Source organism: Marmota monax, unplaced genomic scaffold, assembly GCF_021218885.2.
Source record: "Marmota monax isolate L192 unplaced genomic scaffold, Marmota_monax_Labrador192_F-V1.1 WCK01_AAM20220418_F8-fsc00013, whole genome shotgun sequence".
Taxonomy (NCBI): Eukaryota; Metazoa; Chordata; class Mammalia; order Rodentia; family Sciuridae; genus Marmota; species Marmota monax.
This window is the reverse complement of record NW_026692202.1, coordinates 22,449,129-22,467,665: the sequence shown is the minus strand read 5'-3', so window position 1 is coordinate 22,467,665 and position 18,537 is coordinate 22,449,129. Positions and strand designations below refer to the sequence as shown.

At 33.2% G+C, this 18,537-nt stretch overlaps 1 protein-coding gene across 8 annotated transcripts in view; it reads right to left on the bottom strand.

Annotated features, from left to right (window-relative positions):
* Snx14 (sorting nexin 14) overlaps positions 1-18,537 on the bottom strand; it is a 120,712-nt gene that overhangs the window by 33,178 nt on the left and 68,997 nt on the right. For all 8 annotated transcript variants that reach the window (XR_009225887.1, XM_058575823.1, XM_058575822.1 and 5 more), the window contains 4 exons: positions 17,965-18,065; positions 16,142-16,253; positions 3,214-3,254; positions 2,961-3,080 (listed from right to left, as the gene is read on the bottom strand). Coding sequence is in view for 7 of the 8 variants with exons in the window: in XM_058575823.1 (XP_058431806.1) it covers positions 2,961-3,080; positions 3,214-3,254; positions 16,142-16,253; positions 17,965-18,065 (374 nt within the window). In the remaining variant the exon portion in view is untranslated. The remainder of the gene's footprint in view (positions 1-2,960; positions 3,081-3,213; positions 3,255-16,141; positions 16,254-17,964; positions 18,066-18,537) is intronic.

Genomic DNA, 18,537 nt, shown 5'->3' with positions numbered 1-18,537 from the left:
CAATAATATCCATTGCCAAGAAATTTCTAATCAGTGAAAAAAAAAAGCAACATATGGAGAAATACTAATAGTAAAAATGATGAAATAAAACTAAATCTCAGCCCTACTTACTCCCCAAACATGCAAAAAGTCCATTATCAATAATAATAATCCAATATACCTGAGGTAACTAATTTTAACAAAAGCATTTAGTCATTCATACATTTATTCAATAAACACTTATTATGTACTTTCTACATACTAGATAGCTTGCAAAGAACTAGGAATTCAAAGATAGATCCAAAATTTAACATTTAATAGAAATAAATGAAGCATAAAACAGGGAATATAAGAGAAATATAGTATAGGAGCCTGTAGAGGAAAGTATATTCAGTTTTATCTGAAGATGGAATTTTCAAAAAGCTTCCAAGAAAAGTTTTATGAGAATAGAGATCTATTGGCTTTTGTGTCAGATATTCTTAACCCAGAAGCTTAAGCTTAAGACATATTTCCCCAACTCAAGAAATGTGAAAAGGCTCACCCTGCTGATTCAGTCCCCTTACTCTTCTACTTTTAAAATTTTTAATTAGAAAACAGTAATATATGTAAACATATACACACCCAGTCATACATACACACACACACACACACACTCACACACATTTATATATATATATTATATATATATACACACACACACATTACAAAGTAATAGTATAGTAAGTCTGGAAAAGAGGAAAAAAACCACTTCAGTTAATGCCACAACTTTTATATATTTCCTTCTAGCCTATATGTATACAGTTGTAATCAATGGGGTTCAAAAACTGTATTTCCTATTTTTTTTTCATTTAGTACCATATCAAATGTCTTTTTTTTTTTATTTTTTAGTTGTAGTTGGACATAATACCTTCATTTCACTTACTTATTTTTATATGGTGCTGAGGATCGAACCCAGGGTCTCGCGCGTGAGCCACAGCCACAGCCCCTCAAGTGTATTTATGGTGCTTTATTTTGTGCACAGTATTAATTTATCTGCTACAAAATATTCCCTGAATTCCTCAAAATAATTAATCATTTCTGCAATGTTAGACTTTCATGTATTTTCCAATTTCTATAAATAATACTTTAATAAACATCTTCACACACTAAAGGCTCTTGTATTAAAATTTTCTTTTGACATATCAGTAGCATTTGAGCCATGAGGTCAAAGAGTATAAATACCAGATGATGATTTGTTACACAGTACCAAATTCCTTTACCTAAAGTTTGGGTCCATTTACAAGCCACCAGGCAAAGTAAATTCCAAGTTTGACAAAACTTTCAAAAAACTGTTATGCAGATATATCCTGAGTGCACTAAAATTCACACTCCAGTATAAATCCTATTTCCTTGCATTTCCCCTGAGTAGTCCTCTGTAATCCTAACCATTAGATCTCTGTAATCCTAACCATTAATCTTTAATATTCCACCACTTTGCATATATAGTGAAGGTCACCTAAAAAAATGATTTCGTAAGATTCTATTTTATCTTTTTGAGCAATTTAAGGTTTTAACATCAGTGTATATCCATAATAATTGTGAGACAGAAGACAAATACTACTAAGATGAACTGCACTTGTGTCTGTCTCTTGGAGACAGAGATAATACTAAGGAAATCAGACTTACTCTGAGAGCCACTTACAATGCTTAAGGAAAGGGGAGGAAAATATTAAGGCTTATAACTAAATTTCTCCTCTTGAACATCTTCATTAGAAAACAGTAATAATACAGTAGGTCTGAAAACTTACTTTATAATGATGTTTAGTACAGTTTTTATGTTCCATAAAGATAGATACAAAGGAACAACTAAAGAAAGCAAAATGTACATTGACACAGACAAAGCAAACTCCACAAATGAACTTAACATGGGCCAAAAGTCTTTAGCCACTATATTTTCCAGGTCACTAAATAGGTTTACCTTCTCTGGTCTTCCCCACCCTGTGGTCCTGTGCTATGTATGCACTTATTACTCAAGAACCTTTAAAACTAAGCAGAGTTTTAAAATGCAGGAGATTAGATCCAATTCCTGTTTTGCCTGAAATTATCTGCAGATAAGAGTAAACCATTATTTTAAAAGATAGTAGAATCCAAGTGAGATGGTATACCTCTATAATCCCAGCTACTCAGGAGGCTGAGGCAGGAGGATCTCAAGTTTGAGGCCCACCTTAGTGACAGCCTATCTCAAAATAAAAAATAAAATGGACCAGGCATGGTGGCACATGTCTGTATTCCCAGAGGCTTGGGAGGCTGAGAAAGGAGGACTGTAAATTCAAAGCCAGCCTCAGCAACAGTGAGGTGCTAAGCAACTCAATGAGACCCTGTCTCTAAATAAAATACAAAATAGAGCTGGGGATGTGGCTCATCGGTTGAGTGCCCCTGGGTTTTCAATCCCTGGCACCAAAAGAAATAAAAAAATATAATGGCTGGGATATGGATCAGTGGTAGAGCGCTCCTATGTTCAATTCCAAAAAAAGAAAAAAGAAAAGATAGTAGACTTGGGGGAAATTTTTTTCATTATTAAAAAAAAAAAGCATAAAAGCATAATAATAACAATTTTTTTTAAGTTTGGATAGTTTTAAACAGTGTATCAGACATCACTGAACACACATAGCTGGAGACTGATCAGAAAATATAGATAAACCAGAAAGTCATGGAAACAAGGGAGACAGAAAATATGAGAGAAAGAAATTAAAAGACATGGAAAATAGAATGAGAATTAAATCAGTGTTCCAAAAGGAAATAGAGAGGGACTCTTATGGAAAAGGCAATATCTATGGAGATAATAGCTAAGAATTTTCAAAATTGATAAAAGAACTAAGGCTAGTAAAGTAACAACCCCATGATCATCCTTCTGTGTAGCCACACTCCTGTATAGTCCCCTCCCGCATCAATTATGGACTTGGCGACACGATTAAACAGTTCTTTAACACAACACACAATACCTTCTTGTTGTTTTCTGATGTAGGGCTGAGAATGGTCAGTTCGGGTCTACTTGGTTTAGGTTTTGGAGATTCACAAGAATTAATGAAATTCAAGATGAAAGGTTCCAAATGCTGACCTTTCTGTGGTGACAGATCATTGTCAGAAAATTGAAAAGATTATGACTTTTAGTATCAAATAAACCATTAAAATTCATTAATGTTTACATGTGTTTATGCCTATCATATTATAAATACATAGAAATCAGTTATTCACCTCTTTCATCAGTTTTCCAGGAACAGACTTTATAATTTTCCCTGTAATTAAAAGTAAAGCATTAAATTTTATGAAGGCATAATACACTTTACAACTGCTTAAATGAATATTTCATTAAGTAATTTCAAATAGCAAATAGTCAAGAAAAAAGTAAAACTGTAAAGAGTATTTATGATTGACCATTTCAGATTCAACAAAAATTTATAATAAATATGGTATTCTGAACTATGTACAGATACACTTGGAATTTACTTAAAAATAATCTAAGTGAAGTGGGAGGTGACAGAAGAGATAGAACAAGCCCAGTGTTGATAACTGCTGAAGTAGAGTGAAGAGTTCATTATACAATTAACTTTTGTGTATATTTGGAAATTTCCATAAAAAAGGTTTTTTCAAAAGATTTTAAACAATTAATATATAATGATCTATAAAGACATATAAAAGCTAGTCAAAAGCCAAAAAAGTTTTAAGATTCGCTACATTTAAACTATTTGAATAGCTCATAATCTAAATTTTCAGATTAAGAAAGTCAGATTAAGAATTTCAACTCAAATTCTGTTTGCCAAATTACTTCTTCAACTCAATTTAGAAAAAAGTAGGCATGGCAACAGCAGGCAGTAGTTATAATTTTAAAAAATGTAGAAACCTACCCCTTAAAAAACCTCATAGACTGTTTCCAAATTCCTTAAATTATAGGTTTTATTCTACATGTTTCCTTCTTGTACATATTATTATTAAGTCGAATAATTTACTCAATATGATATCAAGTAAAATTTATATCTTTTATACTTGCCTGTCTCCTAGCCTTTCCTGTCTTATAAAACTTCTTCAACTGGATTCTATAAACTCGGTACATCCAAAACACCATTTAATTATCCCCTATGTCAATAAATAACAGTATTCATCCAGTTGTTCAAATAGAAACTTGGATAATCTTTGTTCATTTTTTTCACTTTCAGTGAAACCTAATCAGTAATCAAGTCTTACTCAATTCTATTTTCTAAACATCATATTAATAACTATTATAACATAAAATGTCCACACAATTTCCCCTAATAACATCACACATACCAGATAGTTTGGATCAACTAAATGTGTTAATTTTAAAGGGATTAGATGGAAGCCAAGCACTGACTTGTAGTATTTAATTCATAATTTAGTTCCATATACATAATTAAAATTACATTATATAAAATATATTAAGAAATATTGCTTTTATCTCATTTTAACAGTTTTATTCAAACATACAGCTTACAATAGTTCAGTCCAGTTTGAACTTTACATAACAGCAATCATGCTGTATTTATTCTTTTGTGCCCTGCTTCTTTTATTCAATGTTATGTTTTTAATTTATCCACTTTGCCGAAAGTAGCTTCAAGCTATAGGTATTCAATGTTATAAACCTACCACAGTTCATCTATTTATTCTACTGCTGATGAACGTTTATGCTGTTTCTAGTTTGGATTACTACAAACAATACTGCTATGAACATTTTAAGCATGGATACAAGAGTCTCTGGAGTAAATATCTCACACAGAAATTACTGGAGCATTCAGGGTTTTTTTTGTGTGTGTGTTTTTTTCTTTTGTGTGTGTGTGTGTGGTGTTGGGGATGAACCCAGGGCCTTGTGCATGTGAGGCAAGCACTCTACCACCTGAGCTATATCCCAGCCACACCACTCAGTTTTTATAACAAACTATTTTTCCAAGCTTTCCAATTTATATTTCTACTAAGAGGTCCTGTTACTTCATATCTGCACCAACACTTGGCAATTGGTATTACTAGATATTTTTAAATTTAGATCAACATATGTTGCTATCTCAATATGGTTTTAATTTGCACTTTCTTGGTTATTAATGAAATAACATACCTTTCCATATAAATGTATTTGCTATATAAATTCCACCTTTGGTGAAGCCCCCTTTCTTCCTTCCATTTTTCTACTGCAATGTCTTCTTAATGTATTGTGTAAACTCTTTACATATTCTAGACCAAGTTCTTTGTTGGTTTTACGTGGTAAAAATAAATTTTTCCATTCTGTAACTGTCTTTTCATCTCTTTGTCATCTTTGTGAACAAATATTCTTGTTTTTAATGAAGTTAATATTATTTGATATTTTCTTTTCTTGGTTAGTGCCTTAAGAAATTTGTTTTGTGGCTGGGCATGGTGGTGCACACCTATAATCCCCACAACTGGTAGGACTGAGGCAGGAGAACTTCAAGTTTGAGGCCAGCCTCATGAACTCAGGGAGGTCCTCAGCAACTGAGTAAAACCCTGCCTCAAAATAAAAAGGCTGGGATACAACTCAGAGGTTAAATACCCCTGGGTTAAATCCTGGTACCAAAATAAATAGACAAATAAATAAATCTGGTTTGTGAATGTGAACAGTTTATATCCTGGTTTTTGCTTTATTTTGTTTTGTAAACTATGTGCTCATTCTGTCATCTCAGTGCAAAACTGATACTCAGATTACTAATGATAACCTCCCTTCCTTAAAAGTACTTTTATTAAAAAATACAAAAAACTATTTTTGCATTTTGAGTAAATAAGAGACAGCATTAAAATAATCTTTTGTTACTTTAAGGTCATACAGCTATTTATTCTCCTTTATATCCGTCTAAAATCTTAACAGGTGTCCATGTAGAACTTTATTTCACCTAAATTTTTGCTTTTGTTTGATTTGGGTGGTTTTGTTTTCCCCTGTTCAAATGTATAGTCAGTGCCCCAGAAGCATTTCTTTAAAAAATCCATTCTTTCCCATTCTGAAGAATCACAATCACAAATCAGGAGTTCACAGATGTATAGATTTGTCATGGGGCTCTCTGTTCTGTTCCATGGGTCTACTGATTAATACGATATTATAAATCAAGACAAATAACAGTTCTCCAAACTGATTTATCTAAAGTATGTTAGCATGTGTCCTATTCTTGTTCACAGAAATTATAGTGAGCTTCTCAAGGTGTATACACATACACACACACACACACGCACGCACACACACACACAATTATGTCTGATTTTGATTGAGAATGAATGGTCTTATACATATCTATTAGATGTATTCCCCGATGCTAATTCTAACAACCTCCTCTAAATTGCTGCCAAATATATATAATTCTGAAACCTAAATCTGACTGCATAACTACTGTTTAAAGTCTACCAGTGTCTCTTCTTTCCTGCTTATAGGATCAAGTTAAAATTGCTTACCATTACAAATTTAGCCTCACTCTCTTATATGTACCACACTTTCTAGAACCTCCACACATTTCCATTTGACTCCCTCTTCCATGCCTCTTGTGTATGCCAGTGCCTCCAACAATCTCCTCCTAGTGATTTCTACTAATCTTTCAAGATTCAGACAAAAAATATTACCCAAGAAAGGCTTTCCTGATTCCTTAGGCAGAGCCAGCTGTTCCAGTCATTCAGGTGGCTCACCAAAGATGAGTTAAATGTAAACACAGATATAATGAGAAAGTATTTAAGGAGGAAAAAAATGGTAAAAACAGGCACTGGAGTACAAGAATATAAGGGTTTCAATTTCATTAAAATGTGAAAAGAAATATTATGAAACAAAACTAGCAAGATATATTAGTTATCAAGTCATATAGTGATTTTTCAGAAGCTTAAAGATTAAGGAATTATGATTACCTATGGTAACCAAAGAGAGAACAACCAAAGGTTTTTAGATATAATCATTGCTATAGTTAGGAAGATTAATTTGGTTGTCATATATAAAGATCTTTGCAGAAAGAGGACAAAAATCCAGAAGACTGGTCAGGAAACATACAGTCCAAATAAGAAATGATAAAAACCTATTTAAGTAAATGGAATAAAGAATAAGGAGAAAGACATGAACTTAGTAAAAACTTAAGAGTTAAAACTGATAGAAACGGGGAACTAACTAGGTGTACAGTAATAGCATAAGGGAGACAATCCACGGTAACACTAAGTTTCAAGCATGTCTAAGATGACTGCAGTACCAATAATAGTATTAGGTTTTGGTTCTGAAAAGGGAATAGGAGATTATGAGGCGATGTCTGAGTAGCTATTAGAAAAGTATAACTAAAAGTCAGACTCCATTTGGAATTTTTTTTTTTTTCAGTGCTGGGGATCAAACCTAGAGCATCATGCATACTAGGCAAATACTCTACCAATGAGCTACATTCCCAGCTCAATTTTTTTATATATTTGTATTTTTTGAGTGTACATTTATAACACATATAACATATTAATAGTCAGAAAAAGATAAAATATATGGATTTCTGTTGACCTTTTTGCTATTTAGACAAAAATAATAATTTACCAAATATGATAGCTGCAATTAAATGCTCAAATATTAAATATATAAAAAATTTTTTTCTGAAACATTATCTTCAGAAAACACTAATTTCAATCTCAACAGTCATAATAATATCCCTTTAGCAGACTAGGCTTTGATTATAAATTTTAGATCTGCCATTAAAAAAAACCATATAATTTTAAAAAATATACATTTTTAGTTGTTGTTGAACACATGCCTTTATTTTATTTATTTTTATGTGGTACTGAGGATGAAACCCAGCGCCTCGCACATGCTAGGCAAGCGCTCTTCCACTGAGCCACAGCCCCAGCACCACCCCCACCCCAGAAAAACATATTTTTAAAAATACAACAAATGTAAGCTTTCTGACACATCTTCAATTTCCTTTAAAATAGTGCAATTAGGAATAATCTACAGACTGTAAAATAATTTTGCTAATAAAAAAGTTACTTTGAAATGAGATGAACATTATTACCCTATGAATGGGTATGACTGCATGAATGGTGAGACTCTAGAGAAATGAAAAGTTGTGCTCCATTTGTGTAAAAAAATAAAATTAAATTTAAAAAATTATTTTGAAACTAAGGGTCAATATTGTATTCATCCTTTAAATTGTCTTCCTAAGTTATTAATGAAAACTCAAAGCAAATTTGAAATCTGAAATTCAAAACAGCAATGTTTCCACATAGATGATTCCTTATGTACCTTTCATGTCAGAGTTATCTAGTCAATGACTAATTAAACTTTAAATAAAATTAATGTATAGAGAGGCTGGGGATATAGCTCACTTGATAGTACGCTTGCCACGCACACACAAGGCCCTGGATTTGATCCCTAGCACCACACACACACACACACACACACACACACACACACAGAAAAAAACATGAATAGACACACAGGTCCTCTGAGTGCCTGAATAGGACCACCATTATTGGCACCTGCACAGGACTCCTGGCTGCCTACCCCAGTAGGAATCCCAGCCACTGCTCCCATGCAGGACACTCAGCCACTGCCCACGCGCAGGAATTCCTGCCGCCATTCCCATGTGTACTCCCATCTACCATAGTAGGTAGTCCTCCAGTCACTTCCATCTTGGGACACTGCAACCACAGCAACACTCCTCAACTCATGGTAGCCTGCACCTCAGGACAATGCACTGGGTCTGGAGTTAGCTGCACGCCACAATACTACACGCCACAGAGCTGGATCTGAACTCTGAACACACTAATCAAGATCATAGCCTGACCTCACCCCACCAGACATCCCATCACTGAAAGCAGCTGCCTCCATCTTGAGACACATTTGTCACCATCTTTAGTTGGGGAAACTCCCAGCTTGGAACACCAGCTGGAGCTTAGAAGCAATATCAAGGTACCAAAAGTCCCCAACTCCCTGCTCTCCTGGCAGCCGCTAACCAGGCATAGTGCCTGTAGCTATGCTGCCCAGTTCACAAAACCCAGTCCAGAACCGCCCAAGATAAAACGGCTCTCCCTGACAGGTCCACAGCCCCCAGAGCGCAGCCCACAAGACCTCCTGAGAAAAAGATTCCTGATTGGGAAGTAGAAAGGGAGGGGATGAGTGAGATACAATTTAGTGACTAAATTGGAGACCAGGAATTGCAAGGTCTACAGAGGATATAAGGAGGTAAGACCAGGTACCCACATCACTGGAGCATGCCCCAAAGGAAATCCTTGAACTAACCCTTCCACCCTAATAACCTTCACCATCCTGAGTGTGGAAATACCAGCAAACAAGAGACAACCCCACCTATTGGATGAGAAAGGAAGCTGGAAAGATACTGATCCCCAACAAAAACAATCCTTGTATCTTTCTTCGAGATTTTTAATTTATTTATTTATTCTCTCTCTTTTCTCCTGGCCTCACATCCCCAACATTTGTGAAATGAAGCACTTTTCATGAATTAGGCTACTAAGAACTGGGATGTCTGAATAGTATATTACAGTGGTGTTGTATATCCTATTTTTATATTTTTTACTTTTCTTAATATTTATGTTTTTGTACTCTACTGTCTTTCCCAGTTACCTGTCTACTCAAAATCACTTTCTCTCTCTTCTCCTGCCTACTAACCAACTACTTTAGATTCCTCTTTCATACTTTCTAAGATCTAGTAATTCTATATCCTCACCTCCTATCCCCTCAACATCTCTACACCTCACACCCAGTTCTTTGTCCACCATCAGAAACTGTAGACCCTTTTGCAAACTTACTGTTTATACTGGAGATAATAACTGAACTTGCCAATTCTGTATATTGTGACAAAACTGTAAACATCTTAATAGCAGCTATTTGGTTTAAGGCTGTATATTATTTGTTTTGTAATCTGTTCACATTGTCTTCCCCCTTAAAGGAGAGGTATTGGAATCCTACAGGGACACCATAAGCCTATACAGTAAAAACTCGGATCTGCAGTGCTAGAAAGGCAGACACACGAACAACATGAAAAAACAAGGGAAGAAAGTGCCCCCAACAAAACAAGATACTACATTATTAGAATCCATGGCCAGCCAACAGAAGAAATTACAGAGAAGGAATTCAAGAAGTACATAATTAAAATGTTCTGTGAATTAAAGGATGATATAAGAGAGTGAGTAAAGGCAACAAAAGATCATTTCGATAAAGAGTTACATAAGCAAATACAGAAAGCAAAAGATTACTTCAATAAGGAGATAAAGTTTCTGGAAATGAAATAAATAAGAAATGAAATAAATAAGAAACCAAATTAAAAGCTCAATAGAAAGCATCACCAACAGATTAGATCACTTGCAAGACAGAACCTCAGACAATGAAGACAAAATATATAATCTTGAAAAGAATGTTGACCACACAGAGAAGATGGTAAGAAACTATGAGCAGAGTATTCAAGAATTATGGGATAACATAAAAAGACCATATTTAAGAATTATTGGGATAGAGAAATGCATAGAGTTCTAAACCAAAGGAATGAATAATCTAGTCAATGAAATAATATCAGAAAATTTCCAAACATAAAGAATAAATTGGAAAATCAAATACAAAAGGCTTACAAGGCACCAAATGTACAAAACTACAACAGATCCACACCAAGGCACATTATAATGAAATGCCTAGCATACAGAACAAGAACAGAATTTTAAAAGACACAAAAGAAAGGAATCAGATTACATATAGTGGGAAACCAATTAGAATAGCTGCAGATTTTTGAACCCAGACCCTGAAAGCTAGAAGATCCTGGTACAACGTATACCAAGCTCTAAAAGAAAATGGATGCCAACTAAGAAGCTTATGTCCTGCAAAATTAAGCTTTAGATTTGATGGTGAAATAAAAACCTTCCATGATAAACAAAACTTAAAAGAACTTACAATTAGAAAGTCTGCACTAAAGAACATCCTCGGCAAAATATTCCAAGAAAAGGAAATGAAAAACAAGGATGAAAATCAGCAAAGGGAGGTATTACATTAAAGGAAATACTAACCAAAGGAGAAACAAAGTCAAGTTAATTACCAAAAATAAAAAAAAAATATGACGGGGAATACAAATCATGTCTCAATAATAACCTTGAATGTTAATGGCCTAAACTCACCAATCAAAAGATACAGACTGGCAGACTGGATTTTTTTTTTTTTTTTTAAAAAGGACCCAACAATATGCTGCATTCAAGAGACTCATCTCATAGGAAAAGGTGTCCACAGACTGAAGGTGAAAGATTGGGAAAAAACATACCACTCACATGGACTGCAGAAACAAGCAGGGGTTTCCATCCTCATATCAAATAAAGCAGACTTCAACCAAAGTTAATAAAAGGGATAAAGAAAGACATTTGATACTGCTTAATGGAACCATACATAAAAAGCTATAACATTTATAAATATATATCCCCCAAACAATGGAGCATCTATGTTCATCAAACCAAACAAACTCTTTTCAAGTTCAGTAGTCCAATAGATCACAACACAATAATTCTGGGTGACTTTCACAGACTTCTTTCACCACTTAGTAAATATCCAAACAAAAGCTGAACAAAGAGGGACTGGGGTGATAGCTCAGCAGTAGAGCACTTGCCTAGCACATATGAGGCCCTGAGTTCGAGCCTCAGCACCACATACAAATGAATAAATGGAATAAAGTTATTTAAAAAAAAAAAGCTGAACAAAGAAACTATAGAAATCAATAACATAATCAATAACTTAGACTTAACATATAGAATATTTCATCCATCAATGAGTGAATACACTTTCTTCTCAGCAGCATATGGATCCTTTTCTAAAATAGACCACATATTATGTCACAAAGCAACTCTTAGCAAATACAAAAAAAAAAAAAAAAATAGAGATACTACCCTGCATTCTATCAGCTCATAATAGAATGAAATTAGAAATCAATGATAAAATTAAAAAGAGAAGCTACTCCAACAAGTGGAGACTAAATATACTATTGAATGAACAATGGGTTGCAAAAGACATCAAAGAGATGATTAAAAAATTCTTAGAGATAAATGAAAACACTGATACAACATATCGAAATCTCTGGGACACTATAAATGCAGTACTAAGAGGAAAGTTCATTGCATGAAGTTCATTCCTTAAGAAGAAGAAAAAGTCAAAATATAAATAACCTAACATTACATCTCAAAGCCCAAGAAAAGGAAGAAAAAATAAACACCAAAAGTAGAAGACAGGAAATAACTGAAATAACAAATTGAAAAAAAAAGAAATAATTTAAAAAACTGACAGAACAAAAAGTTGGTTCTTCGAAAAAATAAATAAAACTGATAAACCCTAAGTGATGCTAACGAAGAGGAGAAAGAAAGCTCAAGTTACTAAAATATGTGATGAAAAAGGAAATATCATGATAGACACTACAGAAATATAGAAGATAATTAGAAATCATTTTGAAAATTTGTACTCCAATAAAATACAAAATACTGAAGGCACCAACAAATTTCTAGAGTCATATGATTTGCCCTCACTGATCAGAATGATATACACAAGATAAATAGATCAATTTCAGGCAATGAAACAGAAGATGCCATCAGAAGCCTGCCAACCAAGAAAAGCCAAGGACCGATGGATTTAAACAGCTGAGTTCTACAAAACCTTCCAAGAAGAACTAATACCAATACTTCTCAAAATATTTCAAGAAATAGAAAAAGAGGGAAAACTTCCAAACTCATTCTATGAGGCCAATATCACCCTGATTCCAAAACCAGACAAAGACACATCAAAGAGAGAAAACTTCAGACCAATACCTCTAAATAAACATAGATGCAAAAATTCTCAATAATTCTGGCAAACTGAATACAAAAACATATCAAAAAGATATTGCAACATGATCAAGTGGGATTCATCTCAGGGATGCAAGGTTGGTTCAACAATATTCAATAAATATTTCATCACATCAACAGACCTAAAGAATCATATGATCACAATAGATGCAGAAAAAACATTTGACAAAATACAGCACATTTTCATGTTCAAAACACTAGAAAAATTAGGGATAACAGAAACATATCTCAACATTGTAAAAGCTATCTATGCTAAGCCCCAGGCCAACATCATTCTAAATGGAGAAAAACTGAAAATATTCCCTCTAAAAACTGGAACAAGACACGGATGCCCTCTCTCACCACTTCTATGGATGCCCTCTCTCACCACTTCTATTTAACATAGTTCTTGAAACTCCAGCCAGAGCAATTAGACAGACAAAAGAAATTAAAGAGATACAGAAAGGAAAGGGAGAATTCAAATTATCACTATTTGCTAACAATATGATTCTATATCTAGAAGATCCAAAAAATTCCACCAGAAAATTTCTAGAACTAACAAATGAATTTGGCAAAGTAACAGGATACAAAAATCAACACCTATAAATTCAAAGGTATTTCTGTACATCAGTGACAAATCCTTTGAAATAGAAACTAGGAAAACTACGTCATTTACAAGAATCTCAAATTAAACAAACAAACAAACAAAAACACCTTGGAAATCAATTTAACGAAAGAGGTGAAAGACCTCTACAATGAAAATTACAGAACACTGAAGAAATAAATTAAACAAGACCTCAGAAGATGGAAAGATCGCTCTTGTTCTTGGATAGGCAGAATTAATATTGTCAAAATGACCATACTACAAAAAGCACTATACAAATCTAATGCAATTCCAATCAAAATCCTCATTCCTCATAGAAATAGAAAAAGCACTCATGAAATTCATCTGAAAAAATAAGAGACCCAGAATAGCTAAAGCAATCCTTAGCAAGAAGAGTGAAGTAGCTGTCATCACTGTACCAAACCTTAAACTATACTACAGAGCAACAGTAACAAAAACAGCATGGTATGGGCACCAAAATAGACTGGTAGACCACTGGTACAGATTAGAGGACACAGACAAACCCATATAAATACAGTTATCTCATATTAGACAAAGGTGCCAAAAACATATACTGGAGAAAGGATAGCCTCGTCAACAAATGGTGCTGGGAAAACTGGAAATCCATATGCAACAAAATGAAATTAAACCCCTATCTTTCACCATGCACAAAACTCAAATGCAGAAGAAGCATATGACAAAATACAATACCCCTTCATGTTCAAAACACTTCATGTTCCAACAAAGTAGATCAAGGACCTAGAATTAAACCAGAGACCCTGAGCCTAACAGAGGAAAAAGTAGGACCAAATCTTTATCATGTTGGATTAGGCCCTGACTTCCTTATAGTCTCCTATAGTACAAAAAATAAAGAATCAATAAATGGGACGGATTTAAAGCTTCTTTTCAGCAAAGGAAACAATCAGTGAGATGAATAGAGAGCACACAGAATGGGAACAAATTTTTACCACATGCACATCAGATAGAGCACTAATCTCTAGGATATAAAAAGAATTCAAAAATCTTAACACCAAAAAACCCCCAAATAACCCAATCAATAAATGGGCCAAGGAACTGAACAGACATGTCTCAGGATATACAATCAATCAACAAATATATGAAAAAATGTTCAATATCTTTAGCAATTAGAGAAATGCAAATCAAAACTACTCTAAGATTTTCTCTCACTCCAGTCAGAATGGCAACTATTAAGAATACAAACAACAATAAGTGTTGGTGAGGATGTGGGGAGAAAGGCACACTCATACATTGCTGGTGGGACTGCAAATTGGTGCAGCCAATATGGAAAGCAGTATGAAGACTCCTTGGAAAACTGGGAATGGAACCACCATTTGACCCAGCTATCCCACTCCTCAGTTTATACCCAAAGAACTTAAAAACAGCATACTACAGGGACGTAGCAACATCAATGTTTATTGCAGCACAATTCATAATAGCTAAACTGTGGAGCTAATCTAAATCATATAAAATAATAAATAAAATATGGTATATACACAATGGAATATTACTCAGCATTAAAAGAGAATAAAATCATGGCATTCGCAGGTAAATGGATGGAGTTGGAGAATATAATGCTAAATGAAGTAAGCCAATCCCAAAAAAACAAATGTCAAACGTTTTATCTGATATGAGGATGCTGATCCATAATGGGGATGGGGATGGGGAATATGGGAGGAATGGAGGAACTTTAGATAGAGCAAAGGGGAGGGAAGGGAAAGGAGGGGGCACAGGAGTAGGAAAGACGGTAGAATGAGATGGACATCATTACCCCCAAGTACATGAATGAAGACATGAATGGTGTGACTCTACTTTGTGTACAGAGACATGAAAAATTGTGTTCTATATGTGTATTATGAATGGAAACGCATTCTGCTGTCATATATAACAAATTAGAATAAATAAATTTAAAAAAATTAATGGATAGAAGTTCTGTATAATAAGACTTGCTAGAATTCATTAAGATTAATAAATTTAACTTACTTATACAACACTTATCTGAATTACTACTACAAGTTACTCACAGAAAATTAGGCTTTAAGGAATATTAATAATGCTTTAAAATATATAATAAGGAAAGACATGATAAAATTTAAAAGATAAAGGAAAAAGCCACCAAGTCTTAAACTATGTAAAATGTCAAGAGATTGTCTTTTTCAAGATATTTCATGAAAAGTTTCAAATACCACAGCCATTCACCGAAAATATACTAAAGACACATTCATATACGCTGAAAGTAGCATCTCAACTTTTCATAAAGTCATGTGTCACTTAACAAAACAGGTGCATTCTGAGAAATGTGTTGGTAGGTGATTTGTTGTTGTTGAACATCTCAGAGTGCACTTCCACAAACTAAGACAGCTATAAAGTCACTAGACAATATCATCTTACAGGACCAACATCATATGTGCAGCCTTATCACTGAGTAAAACATTGTTATACAGCATATGACTTCATTTAAACTTAGAAAACAAAGGCAAAAATACATTGGCTAATAAAAATTTTTTGTGATGAAACATATAGTTAGAAAAAAAGACTGTTTCAATACTAACTAACAAAACGGACAGATTAAAGTCCTAATCAGAAATTCACCTCTAACTACAAAATTAAAGACAATGAAATTCACAGGTCATACCATATAAACTAATTTGCAAAATTAATCTAAAAATATCGATTCTTTTCTATTAGTCTAAAAATATTGATTCTTTTCTTTGCAGTTTATGTTTCTTTCAACTGACTTACCAAGATTTACATCTGGTAGTATCTTATCGAGAAATTGTGTTTCCCCACCATTAGGGGAGAGAAAGTCTGCCAGAAGTTGACTATTGCTCAGTTCCGGATGCTGCAAAAGTTTCTTAAATAAGCAAAATGAACAAAAAAGAAAAAAAGGAAAAGACCAGATGAGAAATCTAGAAGGGCATCAAAGGTGTATTGAAATGATTTTTAAAATACAAAAAAACAACTTTAAAATCACTAAAAGCAATTTTATATTCAAATAGTAACAAAATAACTATTTATAGAGGGAATAGTATAGCAGAGTAGATAAGATCTCAGCCCTATTGTCAGACACATAACAGACTCTTCTATTTGCTATCTAGATGACCCTAGAAAAGTTCCTATGATGTTGTCCAAGAGTCAAGCTTCCTTAATTGTAAAATGGGAATAACAAGATGACTTACTTTATATTCTTGTTACATAAAGTATTTAACACAGTATCTGATACACAAGAAGTAAGATTAAATATTAGTTAATATTGTTTCTCAGATTCTCAACTATACAGTGAATGCTACAATTTCACACAACTTCCTTGGTAATTAAAAGAAGTCAGCATAAAGGGTTTTCAAGAAAACTATATGTGGAAATGTTAAAAAAAAAAAAAAAAAAAAAAAAACTTGGAAATATGTAGTATGTTCTTGCAGCATTATTTTCTATCAAGATAAACTGACTTTCTAAAGCCAGAAATAACCCAGTCTTACCTAATATTCAGTTTTGCAACTATAAAACAGCTACAAAACTTCATGAGCAGAAATCTACATAAACAAAATACCAATACAGCAAACTCTTTACCTCAGATCTTTTTACCAGAAAATATTTCTTCTAGAATGAGGCACTTAAATGGTTCAAATAATGGAAAAACACGTTCTGCTGTATCCAAACATCCTTGCAACAATTAATAGCTATTTTATATTTCACTATTAACACAACCAAAAAATTATACAGAAAATACTTTGAGTTGAAAGAAGTTAAAATACGAGAAATAAAATGAAGATAATATACCATTGAAAACTTTTTACTTAAAAATATTTTCTTTTAGTTAGAAGGTAAGACAATTTAACTAATCTAGTACTTAAGAAAAATGATAAATGATATCCCATGCCCATATAACAGACACCTTTTTTAAACCAATAAAAATTGGTTTTACGATCTGGATCAAAGAAATATGACAATTAATTTTGGAGAACCAGATATCTCAAAATCAAAAACTTTTAAGCTAACCATACCACCCACTAAAATAATATCCCAAGTACACTGCCATACAATATATACACACAAGAAAAAAGGGACTCAAGTAGTGAATGGCAGAGGAAATTGAATAAACATGTATAAGCTGCAAAAACAAAGGGACTAAGAAATAAAATGGCAAGGAAGATTACAAAATTCAGAAAGCACTACACACAAACTCAAACAGAATATATAATAAAAAAAACTACTCAGTATTCTTAGAATGCACTTACTCTTTTAAAACAAAATTTTTTCTTTCTATTTTTAAACTTTCCATACCATGTTTTAATTAGTTTAAAACTTAAGATTTGTCCTCTTGAAGAAAATATCTGGTATTTAATTGGTCATTCATTTAAAAAAATCAATTAAAAAAAAAGTATATACTCTTGGCAAAAATTCATTTTAAAATCCACATGGAAAAAATTTTTAAATAAAGGAATTTTTTAACTTTACATGGACAGGTATTTGTTGAACAAAACATGTATGTACAAGAAAAAAAGAGACAATTAGAGAATGTTATGATTAGCAATGTCTTAAGTTAAATAATACAGTTGGTGCTATACCTGGAGATATTCCTGAAACTCTTCTCTCTTTGACTTTAAGAATTCATAATTTTTGGGGCCAATGATCCTCTTGGAAGGAAGCTGGGCATCAGGAAATGTGCCTGAAATTTGTACATATTAAAGTTCTTATTCTGTTCTACTATTATTTAAAAAATTTAAAAAGTTTACTAGGGCAAATTTAGATTCACAACATTGCCTTGCAGAGGTGTGACACTGTCTTTTAAATAATCTTCACAAAATCAGAAAATTTCAAGTGAGAAGTCCAGACCAAAGAACTTGAGTCTATGGATATTTGAATATCACTTTCTAGCAACCACCACTTTTCATTGACAATGAATTTTTAGTCTATACTGGTAAAAGTAACCATGAGATTATTTGGAAATTGGTAGAATTCTAGTAGACAAAATCTCACAAACTGGGGGCATTTTGCCAATGTTACATAAGCTTAAAAACAAAATTTAAAAGCCATGGATGTGCTTTCTTAAATAGAGACAACTTCAGAAATTTAAGTAACGAAAAGTAACAATTATGTTGGGAATCCAGCCAGTTTTGAATGATTCAGGAGCTTAAAGT